The sequence below is a fragment of the Antrostomus carolinensis genome, unplaced genomic scaffold, assembly GCF_000700745.2.
Source record: "Antrostomus carolinensis isolate BGI_N321 unplaced genomic scaffold, ASM70074v2 scaffold9971, whole genome shotgun sequence".
In the NCBI taxonomy this organism is placed as follows: Eukaryota; Metazoa; Chordata; class Aves; order Caprimulgiformes; family Caprimulgidae; genus Antrostomus; species Antrostomus carolinensis.
The window spans coordinates 1-20,452 of NW_010291960.1; the positions used below are offsets into that span (position 1 = coordinate 1).

Sequence of the window (20,452 nt, forward strand, 5' to 3'; positions counted from 1 at the left end):
CCAACATTCTGTGATTCTGTGATGTTACAGTCACCATTCCCTTCCCAAAGAAAATGCCAGACTTGACGTCTTACCAAGGTGGGGGGAAGGTGTGATAAAGATATGAAGATAATAAAACTCTGCACTACAGTAACTCAGGCACCCAAAGATTTCTGATTTATTTAGAAGAGTCACCAGATTCGTGTGCTGTCATGATACTACTATGCGCACATTCATATGCTGTCATGATTCTACTATATACCCCAGTACAGACATAAGAACACAGTTCCTCATCTTCTACATTAGTTTCAGTTTTTTTAGAATCTCTTAAATTTGTGTTAAGTTTTCAGCAGCACAGAAGACATCAAGGGCTTTGAAAACGTTCCAGAATACTCTTACTTGTATCTAGCACATAACCCTTTTCAGACATACGGAATACAACTTGTCACTAAAAGGATGCCATTACACATTAACAAAGAAGTAAAAAAATCCATAGTTTGCAAGTACGTATAACTATTAGTCATACAGATACAAGGCTTTCCCTTTTTAAGAGCAAGAGCATAACTTGAGGTTTGTTTGATTTCTTTTTATCTGATTTTAAGTCATAGTCATAAACAAAAAGATACTACAGAGAAGGGAAAGAAACATGTTCTGGCTCTGCAGAGCTAAGATGTAACATTTACATCAGCTTGCAAAACTAAACAGAGTATTGTGATAAGTATCTTACAGTTAGAATACTTCAGCATGACAGATACATAAGATCAAGATAATAAAACATACTGAACACAATGGATGGGAAATAACTCCCCAGAGAATTAAATGATGAACTCTCCAGGAATGGTGCCTACTTCAAAAACATCTAAACCAGGCAGTTCCCACATGCCCCACATGCAGGCAGAACAGAAGTTTTCTAGCATTCACAATGCATATATCCACTGATTAAGGAGCTTTGATGATCCATCTGGCTACACAGAGGGATGTGTTTCCTCGGCAGACTAGAGGGCAAGGTTCTCTCTTCTGTAGCACAGGTTCTACAGTACATTCTAAATTCATTTCATGTGTACACATTGACATGAGAGTTTCACACCAAGTGCAGACTATTAAACAGCTACATAGACACAAAAAAGTTACCTTCTGTTTCAGCTCAAATATTTTAATTAGTATTCAAAGTAGTTTTGCCGTCAAAATACACGAGTCACAGACATCAGCTTCACTTAATTTGCAGCTCTACAAATAGTACATCTAGTAGGACTAGATTTTCAACTTTTAAACACACACCTTGATATAGGGATGTTCCTTGCATGTTGTTCCCCATTGCCTAGCACAGCGTTCCTCTTTCCTGTGCTCATAAAATTCGGGATTACGGAGAATCGCCACACGGCGACCTTCATACACCAGTGCAATTGCTGTACATCCATCCAGTCTTTCTTTGTCTTCTTGAGTAGCAGTTAGCACTATAGGCACTGACAGATTAATAACTCCCCCTGCAGAGTGAAGTAAAAAAAAAAAATAAATTACTATTCCTTAGTAATAGTCACCAATAATATTATGGAAATCTAACCTTCTAATAAGTTACAATCCAGGCTGTAAGTGTATCACACAACAGGTAGTTCAAGTACTTATTTTAAGAGGGGTTAAAAGTAACTTTTAGAATGAACCCTTGCATAAGATACATGTGCTGTGTAAATGTGCAAGCACTGAGGTTTGAGAAAGAGCAAAGACAGTACTGAAAATGGCAAGTTCTTATAGCTGCACACAAGTATTTAGGCTGAGGATACTATTTTTTTGGCATCTCAAATGAATATCTTGTTCAAGAAGCTATATAGTGAGCAAAAATACACAACTGACACTTTTAAATTGATCACCTAAAATATTAGACAAGATTGCTACTGGCGTGGATAATGAGTAAAATAGAACTAGCATTCTTAGTAGCCATACTTTTAGTCTGTAAGAAAAGTTCAATGCAATGTACCCAAGTAGCTGGCATATATAATTCAACTATTTCAAAATGTGACTTTTGCTGTTCACTTAAAACTGTATTCAGACTCAGGCATCTATATTTCAGAAAAAACTGTTGAGTCAGGCAGACATTTTATATAGTTTGTTCAGCTGAAACCTTACCAGCTACTTTATTTCTAAAACTAAACCAAAGTATCTGAATTTTAAGGTTATGTGTGGTCCTCATTTTTAAGCATTTACTTCACTGCTAGATGCTGGAAGTCTTGTTTTTCTTGACTACAAGAGTGAGATTTGAGACACTCAATGGAGTGAGTACTGTAAGTCTCATACAAAGGCTTGAACTCTAATGAGCATACACTTGCCGAAAGGTTGCAAAAATTTTGGGTGTTCTCCAATAGAGAAGTCATGGGCCCCTTGAAGTTAACTGGGGTTTGGCTATTGGCTTTAGTGAGACCAAGGTTCTAAATAAGGCTGATTTCCCCGTTATTTAAGCAATATGTTTTTTATAACCTTCTCACAGTTTTTCCTTAAGTGTGGTAGGAAGTTAAAATTATGAAGATGGATGAAAAGTTTAAGAGAAAAACAGGTCCCCCTTTCCTTCATAATGTTAAATGAAAAGTATGCTGTGCATCTTTTCCTAAGTTCAGTCTTAAGGCTCGGAGTTAATTTCAAAGTAATTAGGTCATAAAACTTAGCTTGGCAACAATCACAGAGAGGTAATTAACTTGGTAATTAAGAAAATCCTTTTGCTTCATGAACAAGTAGATAAGCATTTTGAACTGGGAAGATATCGCAAACCTGTTCATTATTAAAATTTTGTCAGTGACCAGTAATAAATATATAATATCTCTGACATCTGTCTTCGGCCACTGTGCAAATGAGAAACTGAGGCAAGGTAGTGGAGTGAGTTTGTAAAGTCACAGATGACCTTGAAACTATTTCAGATAATTTAAGCTTTAAAGTGAGAATATCAACACACCTGCACTGAGCTCCATAATGTAGAAGTCAGTCAGTACAAGCACTGCATTTAGAGCCCAAAGGATGAGATGCATTGTAGGTATTAAACAATTTCCCTCTCTTCAAAATCAAACCCCTGGAAAATGACTGCTGCTGTGAGACGCCACAACTAACATACCAAGCAGGGAGGAAACTTTCAGGATGTTGTTTTGACTTAACTGTTGTCACTGCTTCAAGTAGCAGAGCAGCTTTAAGGCGATCACATTTTTCTAAAAAGGTTCTCTTATGTAAATGTTGCAGTAGATATCTAAAAAGAGGAAATACAGTGGCATCTAGAGGAACATGACTGTTCTATTCAAGCTTAGAACTGAAAACTGTTTCCATCAATAAGTTATTCATTATTTTTCATTACTTTTTTTTTTTTCAGCATACATGAGGTACTAAAAACAATTGCAAGAGACGTTTAAAACCCTGTAATATTGCCATATCTGAAACACTCACTCATACAAGGTCTTATAAAAGCCTTATAAAGATTCTAATTTACTGAAGACTACAGGGCAGAATAAGGAACTACATGCTATTATAGCGGTTGAATGCACAGCATGCAATTTGCATAGCACATTTCACCTAGATGGACACACAGAAGGCAAATGGAATGAAAACAAAACTAGGAGTACAAAATGATACTGCAAACCTTAGGTACTCCAAAATAACATGACAGTTTTATGCTGCCTAGGATAGTACCTGAGAGACTTTAGAAAAGGGAATTAGAAAATATAAGAGGGACAATAGATGTCTGGATCATAGAATTGAAAGACAAGTGAACTTTTTTTTTTCCCTGCTATTTGGTTTCCAGTGAGAGAAGACTAATGTGGAAGAAAGTGGGGAGATAAGTATTTTTACTATCCCTCTTTAATATAGAGAGTGCAAAAAAATCTAAAACAGAGCCTAGAAAGAGGAATAAATGGAAAATGACAGAGGATCACAATCTAATCCCAACACCTGAGGATGTTATCACTTGTTGACTACCTTAATTAATGCATGCTTTTAGCCATTGGTAATGCAAAATAAAATATATTAGTTTAAATCATCACAGGATAATTACTAAGTCATAGTAATTCAGTTACACGTGACAACTGCCCATACTCAAGCCACCTCCTCAAATTCTGATTTCACACTTGCAATAGCTCCAGTACTCAAGTCAGTTTGCCGTCCTTTCCTTCATGACTATTATAGAACAAATCTTTTGGCACACAGAGCTAAACAGCAATTAAATTGCAATTCTGAATACTAAAACAAATTTCTTCAAAATAAATTGGAAACATGGATTTTAGGTTTAAATGTTTTGCAAAAATGAAAACATTTAAAAAATATAATCTGTAAAGGCAAAAAGACAAGACATTCAAATTCTAACACAATGGTAGTTGAATAAAAATAATAAAGCCATCAATTTAAAACTGATAGTTATAATATCTTACTATCTTATCCCAGGTTGTGCACAAGTCTGATAATGTGTTACCACACCACGACTAAGAAGCAAAGCATCAACAATATTTTAGAAGTATGATTAGTTTGCTCAGTTTTACACGTGGTAAGTTTTACTCTACCATCAAGGAGACAGTCAAAGTGAAGGCACTGTAGGTATTCTCTCTCTCTCATAAAGCCATTCAGGGGTGTTGCCCAACCTTCTGCCAGCACTTGCACCCATTGCATATCCACCTTGTAAAGAAAAGGAGAAACAGACTTAGAGCAGATAAAAGTTGTTGCTTAATGACTGACATCAGACATTAATCATAACAGGTCATTATTTACCCATAAAATGCAGGACAGTATAAATGGAAGATTTCTCAGTTTTTAATCACAAAGAATTCAAAGTTTCTACAAGTAAGAAAAAGAGAACAATTTGTTCCTCACTGTTCATATTTTTGGCTACTTTCCAGTCCTTACACTAGATCAAATTTCCATGTGTTAAAACTCAAACCAACAAACAAACAAAAAGACCACAACAACAAACTTCATTTGTAAATGTTTGAAAAGTTCAACTTAACAGAATTAGACAGTCCTACTTGAATTTATTTTTTTTTAAAAAAGCAAGATAACCAAGAGGTTAAAAGAAAAAAAAGAAAAACGACACATACAATTACCACAAAAATAGCAGAATTTTGGGGGTGAATATTAAGAGGTCTAATCTTAAAATAGTTTAGAAAGAAAATTTTTACTGCAGAAACTATTGAGACAATCCAGAAGTAAAATTCCTTCAGGACTATTGCTTATTTTATTTTAAGAGGTATCAGCTTACAGGGAATTTCCTTTCTTAGCACATAAACAGTCACACCATGACTTAGTGTGTGGCCTCTATTATTTCTGCACGTGCATTACTAAGACTTGGTCAAGTCTTTGACAAGGACAGACTTTGCTTGTGCAAGTCTCTTTTGCAAAGAGCATGACTAATTTTATTACACTGTTTAATTTATGCTGAGGCAAGTACAACACACATTTTCTTCCCAACCTTATGTTATAATCTTGTTTGATATTTAACAGACCACTGGCATGGGGTGGAGAGGAAAAGGATTTGTTTTTCTAGATAGGGAGCAATTTAGAATGGAACACTACAGAAATTTAATAATGGAGACCTTAAATATTTATTCCTTATCAAAGCAATAAATAAATAGTCTTAGAGACACATATGTGAAAGGAAACTAGTAAGATGCAGTGAAAGGAAGTATTAATATTTATTAGTAGTAGAAGGCTAGGCAAATTTTAAAACTATTTAATTCAGTGCTAAGCATGTCATGTCAGTCCTTCAAAGTCAGGTTACCCACTGCAGATGCTCAGCTCTGAGCTTAGCCAATTCTTAGATCAAATGCTTAGGCTTTAAGTTCCAGTGATACTGTCAAAAAGTCAGTGAAAACACTCAAACATTATATCTGTGTTTAGGCCTAGTTCTTCCAAAAAAGATGAGGTAGAACAAACACAGACAGAAGCAGCTTTGTCTAATTGGTCTAAGTTGGAAAATAATGCATTTAACCAAAACAAGAGCAGAGTTGATAAAGTTGATGCATGCTTTTCCGTATTTCCTCTGCTGGATGCCAGAAAAGTAGCATGAATAAATTCTAACCAGAAAAAAAAAAAAAAAAAGGCAAAAAAAGCAGATCTGATCACCACTCTCAACTTCGCAACTGTTTGAGCCTGGTATACAAGGTTACTATCGTTCAGCTGAAGGTTATCAACAAGGAGAATCAGAAGCAGTAACTGATTTCCTTCATATTTTTAGGTCATTACAATTAAAAATAAATGGTTTGTGTAAGTAAACTAAAAACAGTTAATGATTTTTCGAGAAACAACGACTCATACAAGACATGTCAGGGGGCACATAGGACAGATTGGGAGGGGAGAGACATGGGAGGAAGTCACTGTAAATTTAATCTCCAGGCTTGCAATCAGTAATGTCTGGTATATTGTTATTTAGTTCATAAAATTACAAAGATTCAATTGTTATCTCTAGTAAATGATCAAAGAAAACACAGATGCTGTGATTTCTCTCAAGAAAAAGAGGGAAAAAGTATATCAAGATACATTCTGTAGACAGTACAGGTATTTTGGCTGTATCTACTTGTGCTGAGCAACAGATTAGACTGTCTTTCAGCTTCAGTAATGAGATAACTGAACACACAATACCTTATTTATTTCCAAGGTTAACAGAGACTCAGCATCAGTTTTGGCCAACTGTAGCTTGTTTTCTGGCACATAAAGCTCTTTCACCTCATAAGAGGCATCCACTGGTACGATGTCCTGTACAAAAAGGAATAAACAGAATTTAATGTTTGCTCAGAATGCTTCTTGGACACTGAACATGTGGTCAAGAAGTAAAATTCTAATGCTGCACTACTCTGCAACAAGACTTTATTCACGAAGCAATTTTTACCCATTTGAAAAACAGCGCTGTTCCAAGATAATGATATAGTGCTAGCCCAGCTGCTGGCTTGAGTAACTGAAGTGAAACATTCTGATAAGAGATTTTTTCCTAAACCTTAAGTACCCCATATAACATTTACCTAGTAAATATTTAGCTATTAAATGCAGTTTTCATTACTTATTAATGCCTACATTATCTACAGAAGAAAGGGAGACTCTATGCTTTTATACTTGCAAAGAAGTAAAAAAATCCTTAGAGATTGAGCATTTATAAATTTAAGTCATTCAATATGCAACATACATTAGAAGTGGTAACAGAAGTAAAAAAAATATATTTCTCAGCTGAAAGTGATTAATACATAAGCACAAATTAAACGTATTACCCACAGCTAATGACATAACAGTGTCCTAATCTATATACTAACACTGAGAAAAGTGAAATGTGAGGCCATCTGGGCATATATATATGCAATGAACTGAAATCTAGTTTTATAACCAGAATACTACACAATATCAATTTTATTTGAAAAAAAAATAAAAATAAAAAATCAGTTTTCCTCCATGCATTTTAAACAAGACATTCTCATTCCATGATGCTCTAAACTTCTCATAAGATATTAGTATAAGGATAAAAAATTATTATTTTTTTTTTTAAAAAGGGAGAAGGCCATCATGTTAAAAATTTGAAGAGACTCCTCTGACAAAAGATGGTGTAAAATGTCAAAACCCAATCAAATATTCCAGTGACATTCAGTAGCAAAAAAAAAAAAAAAAATAATCAGTGAAAAGTACATGACAGTTCTTTTTAAAACAGGTATTTCAGAGTTTTGGAAACTTTTGTAAAGTAATGCTTTACTTTTTGAGGAAAAAATCTCACCCTTACAGCAAAGTATATATAGACCCATAAGAAGAATAAAGAAATTATCTTTACTTTTCCAGTATATGCAGCCCAGAGTAAACACATGCCTGTAGGAAACAGAAAGTTTGCCCAAGCATTTTAAAGCATTTATCAGACATTAGGCACTACCCCCATGGAAAGTAAAACAAAGGGAGCAGGACGATGAAAGCTAGTGGGAGATAAAAATGACTGCGGGAGTAAAAAGACATGGCGAGTTTCACTGGCTATCACATAACTTGTAGCTACAAAGACAAATAAAACAAAATCAAATTAAACTAGCACTTACACATCAGACATCATTTAGGAAGCTGATTTGAAGTTGGGCAAAACCTGCTTTCTCTGCCTGAGCAGCAGCATTACAGCCCAGGAGAGCTGCAGCAGACTCCTGCCACAGCAATAAGCCCAGGATCAAATAAAGGTATTGCCCGCTGTGAAGAGCAGCAGATCTTACAAGCAAAGTATAATGACTAAGTACACATTACTGCCACTTCACAGAAGATTCCCCTCTGGACCCTAGTTCATTACCATGATACAATGTCCAAAGTTTACAAACCACCAAAAACTTAAAACACATGTGCCTATTAAAAAGGTCTCTTCAAATATTATCCCATTTTTAGTGTCCCACTAATGGGCAAAACAATGGAGACAACAAAGGTTTCACAATGTAGTTTCTGTCAACAACCCACCTCATTATGAGGATGTAAATAGCTTAAAGACAGTTCTAGCAACACCGAGTCAGACACTTAGAGACTTTGTAGGATTAGTAAACATAGACTCCCTTGCAGACATAAAAATGGTACTTAAAACATCATCTTAAATTTAAAAAAACAAACAAACAAACAAAATCCCAGCAGCAGCAATAGGAATACATAGGTCTTTAAACTATGAATTCTAGGAAAATGCTAGGCTAGAAAGCCATCTAGTGACCACTTTAAGGTAATGACTTTACTCAAAGGTTCATTCTACCACAGGACAAGTTACAAAATGTTCCTCAACATTTATTATTTCTCAATGCCTTCACATAAATAACAGCAGAATAATAAAAAAAAAACTGGATGCTTTATGGGAATGTGCCTCCTCAGTCTTGTAAGTTCATATTAATTGAGGTGTGAGATCACTGAATTATTTATATATTGAAAAACAAACACAAGTATTCACTTGACTATTATAATCACTGAAGTTTTGGTACCTACAGCTTGCAGGGAAGTTTGTCAGTGCTTTAAGTACAGGTAAAACTGAAAAGTGCTATGACAGCCATGATCTTAACAGAGAGGGTACGATTTACTGGACTGAGGGCCTCTTCTCTGCCTGTCAGTTGTGTTCTAACATGTCTTAAATTCACTTGAGCCACAGAAATGCACCTGCTTTTGTGCCAACAAGAGAAATTTCTTACCCTGGCCATTCACTGCTGTTTCTCTCAAATGTGTAAAGATATCCTTTACACATTTGTTTTGGTCAAAATAAGCCATGTTTAGCTTACACAGTACATCTGTATCAACCTAAATAATTTTGACTGAAAACATCTAGGAAACACTTATACAAACTTATCAGCCAGCAGATCTAACTGAATGATTGTTGCCTAACCAGAGTCTCTGCAATTAACATAGAATGGCTCTGAACCATCACTTTGTCTATGCCTTTTCCCAGAATAAGAGAAGTTAAAAACAAGAGAAGAAAGCAGACAAAATAAGTAACAAAAATGAGACCATCACAGTATTTAATGATTACACAATTCAGTGTAACTGAAGCTTGTTCTTTACTAATAACTCCAAAGTTACACATGCTTTTATACCAATTTGAGCTACTGAAATAAATTTCTATAACATTCAGTACTATGTTTTCAGAAGGAAACAGCCACAATTGAATCACACATCTCAAAAATAGCAAATCCATAACTTAAAATACTTCTGCTTACTTTCCTAAGCATGAAAAGAAATCAGTGTTTTATTAATAAGGGAATTACAGAAGTTAAATATAGGGGTGTTTTTCTAAACTTATGCTTAAAAGCTTATACTATTTTCTGCTCACTCTGGCTTACATCTTTACTGTTGTGTGTTTAAATCTTCACTGTAACAATATAAAACTAATCTTGCATATCCTTCACATGTGTTTTTTTCACGGAAAATAACTATTAGCTTTATCACATAATCACAAGGGGCCCCTGAAGGTCATCTAGTCCAGCCTCCTGCTCAAAACTGGTCCTAGGAACTGGCCAAATATACTCTACTGACTGCCTAATTTCCAGTCAAATAACGAAAAAGTGGTCTGAAGACCTGTAATGCCTACTCTATGTGAATGTTACAGACACAGAAAACACTAAGCTCCCATGGTGGGAAAGTTTCTCACTAAAAATGAAACTACTGAAAGATGTTATGGAGCCTGCTGTAATTCACGCTGATGACCAAGATGACCACACAGAGTATTCTTTATTTTCAAATTTTTGATAAGTGAATGAGGAACTAGACAATGTTGAGAACTTTGCTCCAGAAAGAATCATTGTGTTGTTACAGTGAAAGCTGCAATATAATTTTAGGTTGGGAGGTGGGGAAAAAGTACAGAACAGCAGAATTAATTTCTACATAATGTCCTGGAACTACCAGCCTCAAGTTTCACATCTTTAAAAAAAACCCAACCAACCAAACAAACAAAAAAACCCCAAAACCTGACCTTATAAACCCCAACGACAAAGAACAACCCCTAACTTCTACTGTGCTCCAAATTCTCACCACTCAAAAATACTGATTTTGAATACAATCGCAGGGAATTGGGTGAATACAGCTAAGAAATCAATACTATAAGATAGCATAAGGACCATCTTCCCAAATACAAGTATAATGTTAAGTCTAGAGAAGAACTTGGCTGTAACTGTTGGGGAATGGGTGAGAGATGGAAGAAGAAACAGAAAATATACAGATACATTGGCACTGGATTGATCTAAATAGAACAAGTGCATAATTAGATTCCAGTCTGAGGAGCTGTATTCACAGAGCTACCATAAGTTGATGTCCCTAAGAACAATACTTTTATACAAAGGTAGTTAAAAGTTTAAAGGTTAAAGTTGCCTACTAGAAATGCAACTCTTTCCTTGTACACTTTTGCACTTCCTTAACAATAAAGGCAGCATTCCTGAGCTATGACTTCTTCAGAAAATATCTTGTGGGCCAAATATTGAACTTATTCCATAGTAAGGAAATATGAACTTTGTGCAATGAGCTACATCAGCTATATTTGTTGAAAGGAAAAGACAAATGAAAACAATGAACTCTTTACAGCCAAACACCCACATTAGGCTTGTCTGACTCCATTGGAAAATAACAGCAGACTGAAAGCCAAATTTATCAAGCTCAAAAGCCACACAATCCTTTCTGACTGGAAAAAAACCAAACCAAACCAAACCAAAACAGGAAGAAAGTGTGCAAGCACTAATTTTGTATAGTGCTGAAAGCTGTTGGGGAAAGAAAAAAAAAAAAGCTCAAACTCAATAGCTTTAGGAGATACTCATCAGTACCTTGCATTCTAGGTCCTTACTAAGAACTTTGAAGTATTTATCGCATTTTCATGCAAAGAAACCAAACCAGGTGTCCCTTAAAACCAAGTTATATCACACAAGAACTTTTCAGATTCAACACTGTTATTTTCAAATATTATGAAAAATTCTAAGAACCAAATAATTCCACTGCTTATAAAAGAATAATGTTTCAAATTCTCATTCAATAAATATATGTGTGTGTATCTATCTCTACATACATTTATACAGCTCCAGCTGTCTTCTCTTTACTGCCATTACTGTCTGAACTAGTATAAAAACAGTTCTCAAAACTCAAGGATTACTAATACTTTGAGCAAACTTCTTCCCAAAGGTTTTCAGAGCTACTGAAACAAAACAAAATCCCAAATTATTTTTAATGCTGCTGGCCTATGGTCTTTTTCTTTACTAATCACAATGGTTTATTAAAGAAGAACACAGGCGTGGCTTGTTTCAACTAAAGGTAGCCTACAAAAATTTTATTCTCAAGTTATCACTGCGTTAATACAGCCTAAGAACAAGACATGCTTGTTCAGCTATGCCTTGGTTTCACTGTCTCTCATTAAAGTAAGCAATCACTAAGATATCTTGGCATTCGTGATAGTGTCGTCTACAAAGAAAGGAAAAAAAGTGCTAAAATGTGCCTTAAACAAAGGGTAGAGAAAGCTGACTGGGCCAGGAGCCAGCACTCAGCACTGTGTACCAAGTGTATTAATGCAAGACTTTGGGGATTACTGTCTTGGCGTACATGACATTGGTTTCTACAATTATGAAATGTATCGAATTGTTCTGAGCAAGAAGTGCAGGCCCTCCCACAGTCAGGAACTGCCACCACCCACAGGCAGGACTCCTACGCAGAGTTCTTTTTTCTTCCCAAAAAAGATTCACATCAGCATTAGGGTAAAAATCTGGAATCCTGCTGTGCTTCTCTGCCCTGTCTTATCTCCTGAGAAATCTTGAGCAAGCAATGATCTCTTAACAGATTTTTCTTGAAAATTTAGATTCAAGTGATTAAATCTCCAGAGCCGTACTGGCACAGAGGGTTAAAATTAACTCCATGCTGGCTACATGATGAGGTCTTTTGCTTGTACCAGCTTCAATGCTTGGTGGAGCTTTACTCAAGCTAATGCCTACACTCTAAACTTACAGAACATCCACCTCACAAAAAAACAATAAATAACTGTCTGCTAGAGTATCTAAATTAAAATAATTGTCTGAAATGTCATCCCACTACCCACTGACTACAGATAAGAATGTAAAGAAACACATTTCTCTGCCTGAAGACTAGCAAATTCTGGGGTATGGTTTCAAGAGGATAAAGCCATCTTGTGGCTGCCTTCACTTTTAGTTGAGTTTTGGTTCAGGTTTTTTTGTTTGTTTTGTTTTCTGTGGGTGGTTTGTTGGGGTTTTTTGTTTGTTTCTTTGTGGGTTTTTTGTTTGGTTTTTTAATTTTGGTTTATTTTAGGTTGAGTAATGAGCTGAATCCACTTATCAGACAACAGGATGAGGCTCTAAGCAACCTGGTCTAGTGGAAGGTGTCCCTGCTCATGGCAGGGGAGTTGGAACTAGGTGATCTTTAAGGTCCCTTCCAACCTTAACCACTCTGTGATTCAAAAGGGGTAGTGTAGATTGCATGCCCAAATGAGGAAAGAGACCTACCTTTTCAGAAGCTATGAACCATTAACTCAACTCAGCCATGTCAAGATCAGATTCCTGAAGTGGTCATTACGCAATTACAGGAACACTTTTACTAGTGCAAGAACAACAGTAGAAACAATGGAAACCAGAAACAACCACAACAGCCCCTATTTAAACCAGCTCAAATTATCGTGTAAGTGCATCCCTGTCTCTTCACATCTGCAGTATATATTAATCTGTACACTATAGAGACAAAGTAAAAATATTCAAACTCTTATAAATGCTAACAACCAACTTTAAAGTCAGCATTCATCAGTGATTCTTTAAGAACTGAGACAGCCTTCTCTCCCTTCCAGTTATCAGTTATAACATAGATTAATGTTCCACTTGTCCAAATCTGATTTCACTTAGAGATCAATGTTGTTGCAATGTTTAAGTTTAAAAAGGAAACACACATTAGGACAAGTTTAAAAGCTAGAATTTAAATATGTATAAGCCTTTAACTCTTAAAAACTGTCTCAGCTTTTTCAAGCACATACATTCAGATCGGAGGTACAAGTGCTTTGAAAAGTTACTAAGATATATGTGTATTTCTGCTCACCCTCTCTTGAAGAAGTTCCACAACTTGTTGTATACAATCATTCACATCACAGGAATCAGTTTTTAGCACAAGCTCTGGGGCTTCCGGTTTTTCATACTCAGAGTCAATCCCAGTAAAACCTACAGAACATAAGACAAAAATCTTAAATTACTTTTTCCAAAAGATGACTCCATTTTAACGTTGCTCACAGGCAGTTTTCTAGATATAAACCAACACAACAGGCAAGAGTACAGAGTTTTGTCTTCCTTAATACAGGATTTCTTAGGGAAATTAATAGGGTTTGGTTTTTTTTTTACTCAAGACCATCTGCTAATCCTACTACATGACTGCATCAAACTTCAGCTTATACATAGCACATTTCTGTTGGTGAAGTTATCTTATTTATACTGTGAATAAAGAAAGAAGCAATGGCAGAACTGTGTACATCAACCCAGAGTTAGTCATCCATCAGCTGTCCTTCATTATTAGCTGTGATTGTTGTGGGTTGGGGTTTTTTGGTTTTGTTTTCATTTTTGGGGGGTTTGTCTGGGGTTTTTTTAAAACACCAAGGTTGTTGTTGAACAATCAGTATATATGTAAATTTACACTTGTGCCACCAGTATTCTGAAGAGTAAGGAATTCCAACACCTATTACAATAGTTCAGCTAGTATACACATCTTAAGATAGCTGTTAATGTAAGGTAGATGTGTGCATTTATAATAACTATTGTCACGGACTGTACAAGCTACCAGTGACAACTGTTTTGGCCTACTTAACTAGCAACCTGCTTTGAAACAGTGGAGATTCTGACTAACCATGCATAAACAAGCAGGAACAGTCAATTCCAAAGGCAAAGCATTTAAGCACTAAAAGTCAGATCTGCAGCAGAACTATCAGCTGGGCTACAGCAACTTAACATCTGCATCTGCTACAACTGCAAATGCAAACATTAAAACTCCATTTTTTTACTTCAGACTTAAATACTCTCAAAACTAGAAGCTTAATTTGCCAACTAAGAAAAAGAACAACTGCTGCAGTACCCCATGTGATAAGGAAAGGCCAGTATCTCTTCAAAAAACTGTGTGCTTTGTAAGTATCTGATTACTGGAGGAGAGGGAATAGTGGACAAAGGAAGTGGCCCATTACCATTGCCAGAGAAAAAGAAGATAACAGTTGCTGACATTCCTTGTGAACAAGCAAGTTCATTTAATTTTCATCCTTCATATATCAGATAGGTCATAAGATACCACCACTGCTAGACCCCCTTGTAGCTTACTCAGGTGCTGTTTACCCCACTACCACTTCTAAAATAACTCAATTCCATTAGGAGGTTTGTAAAGTTATGAAAATATTAAGGAAGTTCTACAGCACAAATAAGGATTCTGTACAGAACTATATCTTTGTATCATGCTGTCTCAAGCCACTGTGCTTTGATTCTGAGCAAACCTTAGTTCAGTCTTATCTATTCCCGGTCTTCACGGGATATATTGGGTAGTACTAGAAGTATCAAACAACGAGTCATGTGGAATGTCTTCGGTTTCTCGAATTTTATATCACTTTTGATTAATATTGAGTCTATCATTACAGCATCTGCAAACTCAGCCCCTGAAAGTGATTACTTTAAAAACAGCTTTGCTTCTTAATACAGGTAAAAAGCGCTATCATCAACCTCTGCAATCTGTAATATGACACAGAGCAAGGAAGCACATGAAACAATAATTGCAATGAGTCATCACATTCAAGTTCTTTTTAATTGCAGGCTGTACTTAGATCTTGATCTAGATCTTAATCTTTCCTATCTAGGGATAGGAAAACATTTCCATGGGCACTAGCATAGTACACTAACTTCAAAATAAAAGTTAGTTCTTTCAGAAGTGTTCTTAATGGTCTTTAGAGAAAGATGGTGATCATGCTTTACTTTTTGGAAGAAGTTAGTAACCCTTATTAATGTAATTCTGTATAGACTTTAGAGGGAATCAGGCTCTTTTTAACAGTGAACATACAAAGGAGATAAACTAATCCTCAATTGTAAGAGCTTGCAATAGAAACCATGTAGTCTGCTCAAGGTTTTTCAATGCAAGGATAGACAGTTTTGCCCTTTTACTGTCCTATGCTTTTAACTAGTCCGCTGCATGAGCTAGAAGTTGATTCCAGTTTTCTGTTCAGTCTTGTCCCCAGTCCATGCTGCTTTTAAGGATGGTACACTCTCAGACCTGATCACATCGACTTATGTGGAGTCAAATTACACCAGTGTTTCACTTATGTAGAAAGGATGTGAGTACATCTAGGTTCACCTTTAATTTCTCCAGCCCTGGCTTTTTTATAGAGTCCTTTAACATCTCTCTGCTCACAGACATGCAATGGAGCATCCACAAATACTTCAAAAAAAGGCAAACTTGCCCCTTCATGAATTCGTCTGGCATTATTACGATCCTGAAAGAAAAGAGAAAAAAACCCCTAAAAGATTCACCCACATATTGTTGTCTTTCTGCTTTTGAAGTTCATTTTAAAGAAGGTGATAGTAAAATGTAAAAAAGTTTTCAAAGTTTTAAAAAAGAAACATGATTCAGTCAACTGACGCCCTGCAAGCTCCATCAGTTTGGCTACAGTTCATCATACCGTAAAAGCTGGCATGAAGATCTGACATATTTTACATTAACCTGATTTATTAAAAAAAACAACAAACCACCAAACAACCCAGGCACAGAATGCAGAATTTTCTATATATGCCTCTATCTTAGGAGTTACATCCCCAGCAGTTACATTTGTCTAGCTCACTAAAGCCAGAGGAGGTATTACCTGCTGCTATGATCGCCCATCTCTCCAGAGCACCAGATTTCTCTACTTTAATTAATCTGACAAGACTTGTATACTCCAAACATTATTTTATTTGTATAGCTTGTCAAGCATTGAAAAAATTGGTGAATTTCATTTAGAGAACAAAAAACTTTAAAAAAAATCCACTAAATCCATCTCTTACTAAATATTGTTATTTTTCCTCATATCTAAAGACTTCTGTTTTACTGCAGGATCTGGAGCTCCCCAAATTATTAACAGAAGAACTGTCTGTATCCCTATAACCTAAAAACATAACACCTTTTCATGCTGTGAAACATTTGAGCTACAGCCCCTGGATCATTCTTCAAGGTACTTTGTTTTCACACATCCTTTTTGTCTCTTCCTTACATGTTCTCATACATAGACAAAAAAAGTCCTCACAAAACACTGTGAACATGAATTCAGGTTAATTTTCAGTATTATCTAATGTCATGTTGCATACACAGCATGAAATAAAGTAAAAAGAACTACAGGCAACTGAACATTTTTCCCTTAAGCCACTTGGTAAAATACAGCTCACACTATTCATTCACTGAAGGAAATGTTGCTTTTAAAACAATTTAACTGAGTCTTCAGGTTAAGTGTATACCTAGTCTTCATATTTAGAAATGGAATCTACATGGATCCAAAAAGATGTTGTAATTTTAAGACTCTTTCTTGGAGTATCACTTGGGTTTATTCCTAATATTAGATCAACAATTCTGCCTAATAGACTGAAGGACAGCTCCGGTTATAGGACTAATGTAAACTTTTTTTATAATTAAGATTAATGTTTCTGAAATTTGAGTAATCATCTCCAGAAGCACAAATGTCAAAAAACCCCCACCAAGCAAGCATTTGATTCTGGTTAAGTTCAGCAAGGGATTCCTATAATTAAAATTCTGAGTGACATTTTGTATTTTGCCTACACTTTATCTAGAGGGTTTTCACACTTACCTGAGTATAAGGAGAGATGAAACTAGTAATGCACACCAAGCCAGCATCTGCAAACAGTTTAGCAACCTCAGCAATACGACGGACATTTTCTTCTCTGTCTTCTGGTGTGAAACCAAGATTCTTATTAAGGCCTTGGCGAATATTGTCACCATCCAATGTGTAGCACGGAATGCCATGGCATACTAAATACTCCTCCAGTGCCATGCTCACTGTAGTCTTCCCAGCACCAGACAGACCTACAATATTCAGTAATAATATAAATTTATATGATAAGCATAGAAACAAGTTAGGGCAAATTGTAGTACATGTACCACTGCTAGTATGAAAACCCCAAAGTGACAGGCATCAGCTGCAATGCCTTTCAGAGATACTTACCTGCAACATAAGGGCCTTTTACACAGACAAAAAGTATAGGGAGAATAAGGCAAAACGTTAAGTGTGCAATTAGAAGCAGATAAAAGAGCTTGACCTTCAGAGTTGCTATTGCTTACAGAGGTGGTGCACATTCTCCAGTGCTGCTGCTGCTGCTGCCAGTTGTTACCACCTGAGCAAACTAAATTCAGAAACCCAACACAGAGCTGAGATGTTACATTTACATCAGACAAGGAAGATCTCAGACTGAAGCGAATTTCAGTCAAGAAAAGAAATGGGAATCAGACCAAACCACACTCTGTTCTTACTCCTTGCAGAATAACAGCACTGAATTAGAGATCACAGACATGACAAATTCACTCAAGATTCACACACAGCAGTCATGTTCTACTAACCAAAGTGTGTTAGCAACAAGCAAAGACAAGCTTAAGCCAACATCCCTCTCAAGAAAAGCCCCTGCCATCCATCGCTCAGATTTCAGTATTGTTTGGCTCATACTCAAAACACTCAAAAAATTGTGGAGCTGTGAATAATGATCTATCATCATCTATAAAAATTATCTAAATTTTCTTGGACTACTCAAGTTTCTTGTGTCAGTGCCTACCTGTCTACTTTGAATAAAGTAACAGCTATACATGATGAAGCTGAATGTTATGACTTAAGCCAGAACCAGCTTCCAAAAGGGGAGGTTCTGCTCTCTTGCCCTTCCCCTCTCTCCATTCACACCATCCTACCTCTATTATCCCACCACCTCTGGTGACCTTTAGCCAACTGCTAATTTTTTTTTATTATTATTTTTTATTTTTTTCTGTGAGAGAAGGCTGTGTTAAGTTCACTGATGATTTAGCAAATTCAATCAGCTCAAGGTTGGGCTGGGCAAGCACTACAGCTTCTGCAAGACAAGAGAAGGAAAGCAAGGCTGGAAACAGAACTGTCTTTTTTTGGCAGCAATGAAGTACGCCTGCATCCTAGAAAATAACCATGGCAGTCCAAATTAAGATTTCAGAAACTTCCGAATTTACTTCTCATTGATGTAGTCTTTGACTTGCAATTTTTGTCCCCACACCTAGCTTGCTATTCACTTAAATGCTAAGGTTCCAAAATAATGAATTTTAAAAACAGCTTTTAAGCTGACAAGTCTTTAAAATAACTTACACTCTCAAAATTGCCTAGTATTTTACACATGCAAGTAATGCTGTTCCTTTTTTTTTTTTTTTTATACATTCCACAGGGTTTTTTTACTAGGACCCTCTGACTCAGTATTGGCCTTTCAATACTTGAAGGGGGCCTATAAGAAAGATGAGGACAGGCTTTTTAGCAGGGCCTGTTGCAATAGGACAAGGGGTGATGGTTCTAAACTAAAAGAAGATTGATTTAGACTAGATATAAGGAAGAAATTTTTTGCAATGAGGGTGGTGAAACACTGGTCCAGCTTGTCCAGAGAGGTGGTAGAAGCCCCATTCCTGGAAATATTCAAGGTCAGGTTGGACAGGGCTCTGAGCAACCTGAACTAGTTGAAGATGTCCCTCTCACTGCAGGGGGGTTAGACTAGATGACCTTTAAAGGTTCCTTCCAACCCAGACCATTCTATGATTCTATGACTCAACAGCACAAGACATTCATCAGAATTTAGCTCTCAAATAAATCTTAGCTTAAAATGAAAAGCACTCTCTGAAATAACTTTCTGTACACTCCCAATCCATAAGTGCTGATCAGGTGAGAGACTCTTGAAGGGAATATACCACCATTTCAGTTTTTATTCTAAACCCTAGCAGAGTTTTCAGGACTCATGTCGGCAGCTCTAGAATGGGTAGTATTGCTTACTTCAATACCTACAGTCCATTTCACTCCATAACATTAGTGCTCAAACTTCTTCAACAACCTAGCTTCTCAACACACTCTTCTTAATACACAGCCTTCCTACTTTTCTGCATTCAACACCAGCCTTCTTCCTCCCAAATAAAGGGAAATTGGGCATTAAGATTACGTTCATTTAAAAAAAATGATGGATGGAAAACATTGCCGTGTAGATAACAGAGAAAACTTTTTTATCGTGACCTTTTTCAAAAGCATATTAATTAATTACCAGGAGAAACAGAAAGGCAGCCTACCAGATCATTTGAGTATTGAGAGACAGGAAGGAGCTACGTGACAGAAGTAGGGAGAGAAAAGGCTCCATTCTTCTATCAAAGAAATACATGACTGCAAGCTACTGTATCAAATCTGTTTGAAAGGGCTCTCAGCAATTTGTTATCAACTACTGCTTGACGCTTCAGAAACATTCATTAACACTAGAGGAAATAAGTTGTACTTATGTAGCAAGTTTCTCTGATACTCTGGAAAGATCTTCTGTATCGCAATGCAACAGTGCTCTAAATGGTTTACAAACTAATCAACTTTTTTTTTTTTTTTTTCCCCAGTTTTAACTGAAAAAAACCTCCAAAGGAAATATGTTAAAGCTTTCAGGAACTTTGAAAGGCAGAACAAAAAAATCCCCTCACAGTTACGACAAAAAGCTATCTTCCAGAATTTACTTACCCCTCTTTTTACAATCAAAACAATTCAGTGAAAAAAGACATGGTGCTGACTTAAAAAATAATTCCCAGTATGCATTGCCTCAACATGAACTTGGTGTCCAAAGGCATAGGTTTATGTTGAAATGTTATTTCAAGCCAAGGAGACAAGAATATTCCAAAGAGAAGAGACCTTTACAGAAAAGATTCAGAAACACAGACTTTTCAGACAGGTAACTAAAACAAAAGGATCCTCAGAAATCCACAACTGTACCTGTTAACCAGACTGTGCATCCACGAAAACCACTTCTTGTTCCTACCACTTGGCCTCTCTTATTCC

General features: G+C 36.2%; 1 protein-coding gene across 1 annotated transcript in view; it reads right to left on the reverse strand.

Annotated features, from left to right (window-relative positions):
* Positions 1-1,257: 1,257 nt before the first annotated feature.
* The window catches only part of LOC104531786 (bifunctional 3'-phosphoadenosine 5'-phosphosulfate synthase 1), a gene marked incomplete at its 3' end in the record, with an annotated part of 19,232 nt that continues 37 nt past the window's right edge, over positions 1,258-20,452 (reverse strand). The window contains exons 1-7 of the mRNA XM_010176783.1: positions 20,387-20,452; positions 17,228-17,463; positions 15,748-15,886; positions 13,474-13,592; positions 6,574-6,687; positions 4,503-4,614; positions 1,258-1,463 (exon numbers count right to left, since the gene is read on the reverse strand). The exon at positions 20,387-20,452 is cut by the window's right edge and continues 37 nt beyond it. Coding sequence (XP_010175085.1) covers positions 1,258-1,463; positions 4,503-4,614; positions 6,574-6,687; positions 13,474-13,592; positions 15,748-15,886; positions 17,228-17,463; positions 20,387-20,452 — 992 coding nt within the window. The remainder of the gene's footprint in view (positions 1,464-4,502; positions 4,615-6,573; positions 6,688-13,473; positions 13,593-15,747; positions 15,887-17,227; positions 17,464-20,386) is intronic.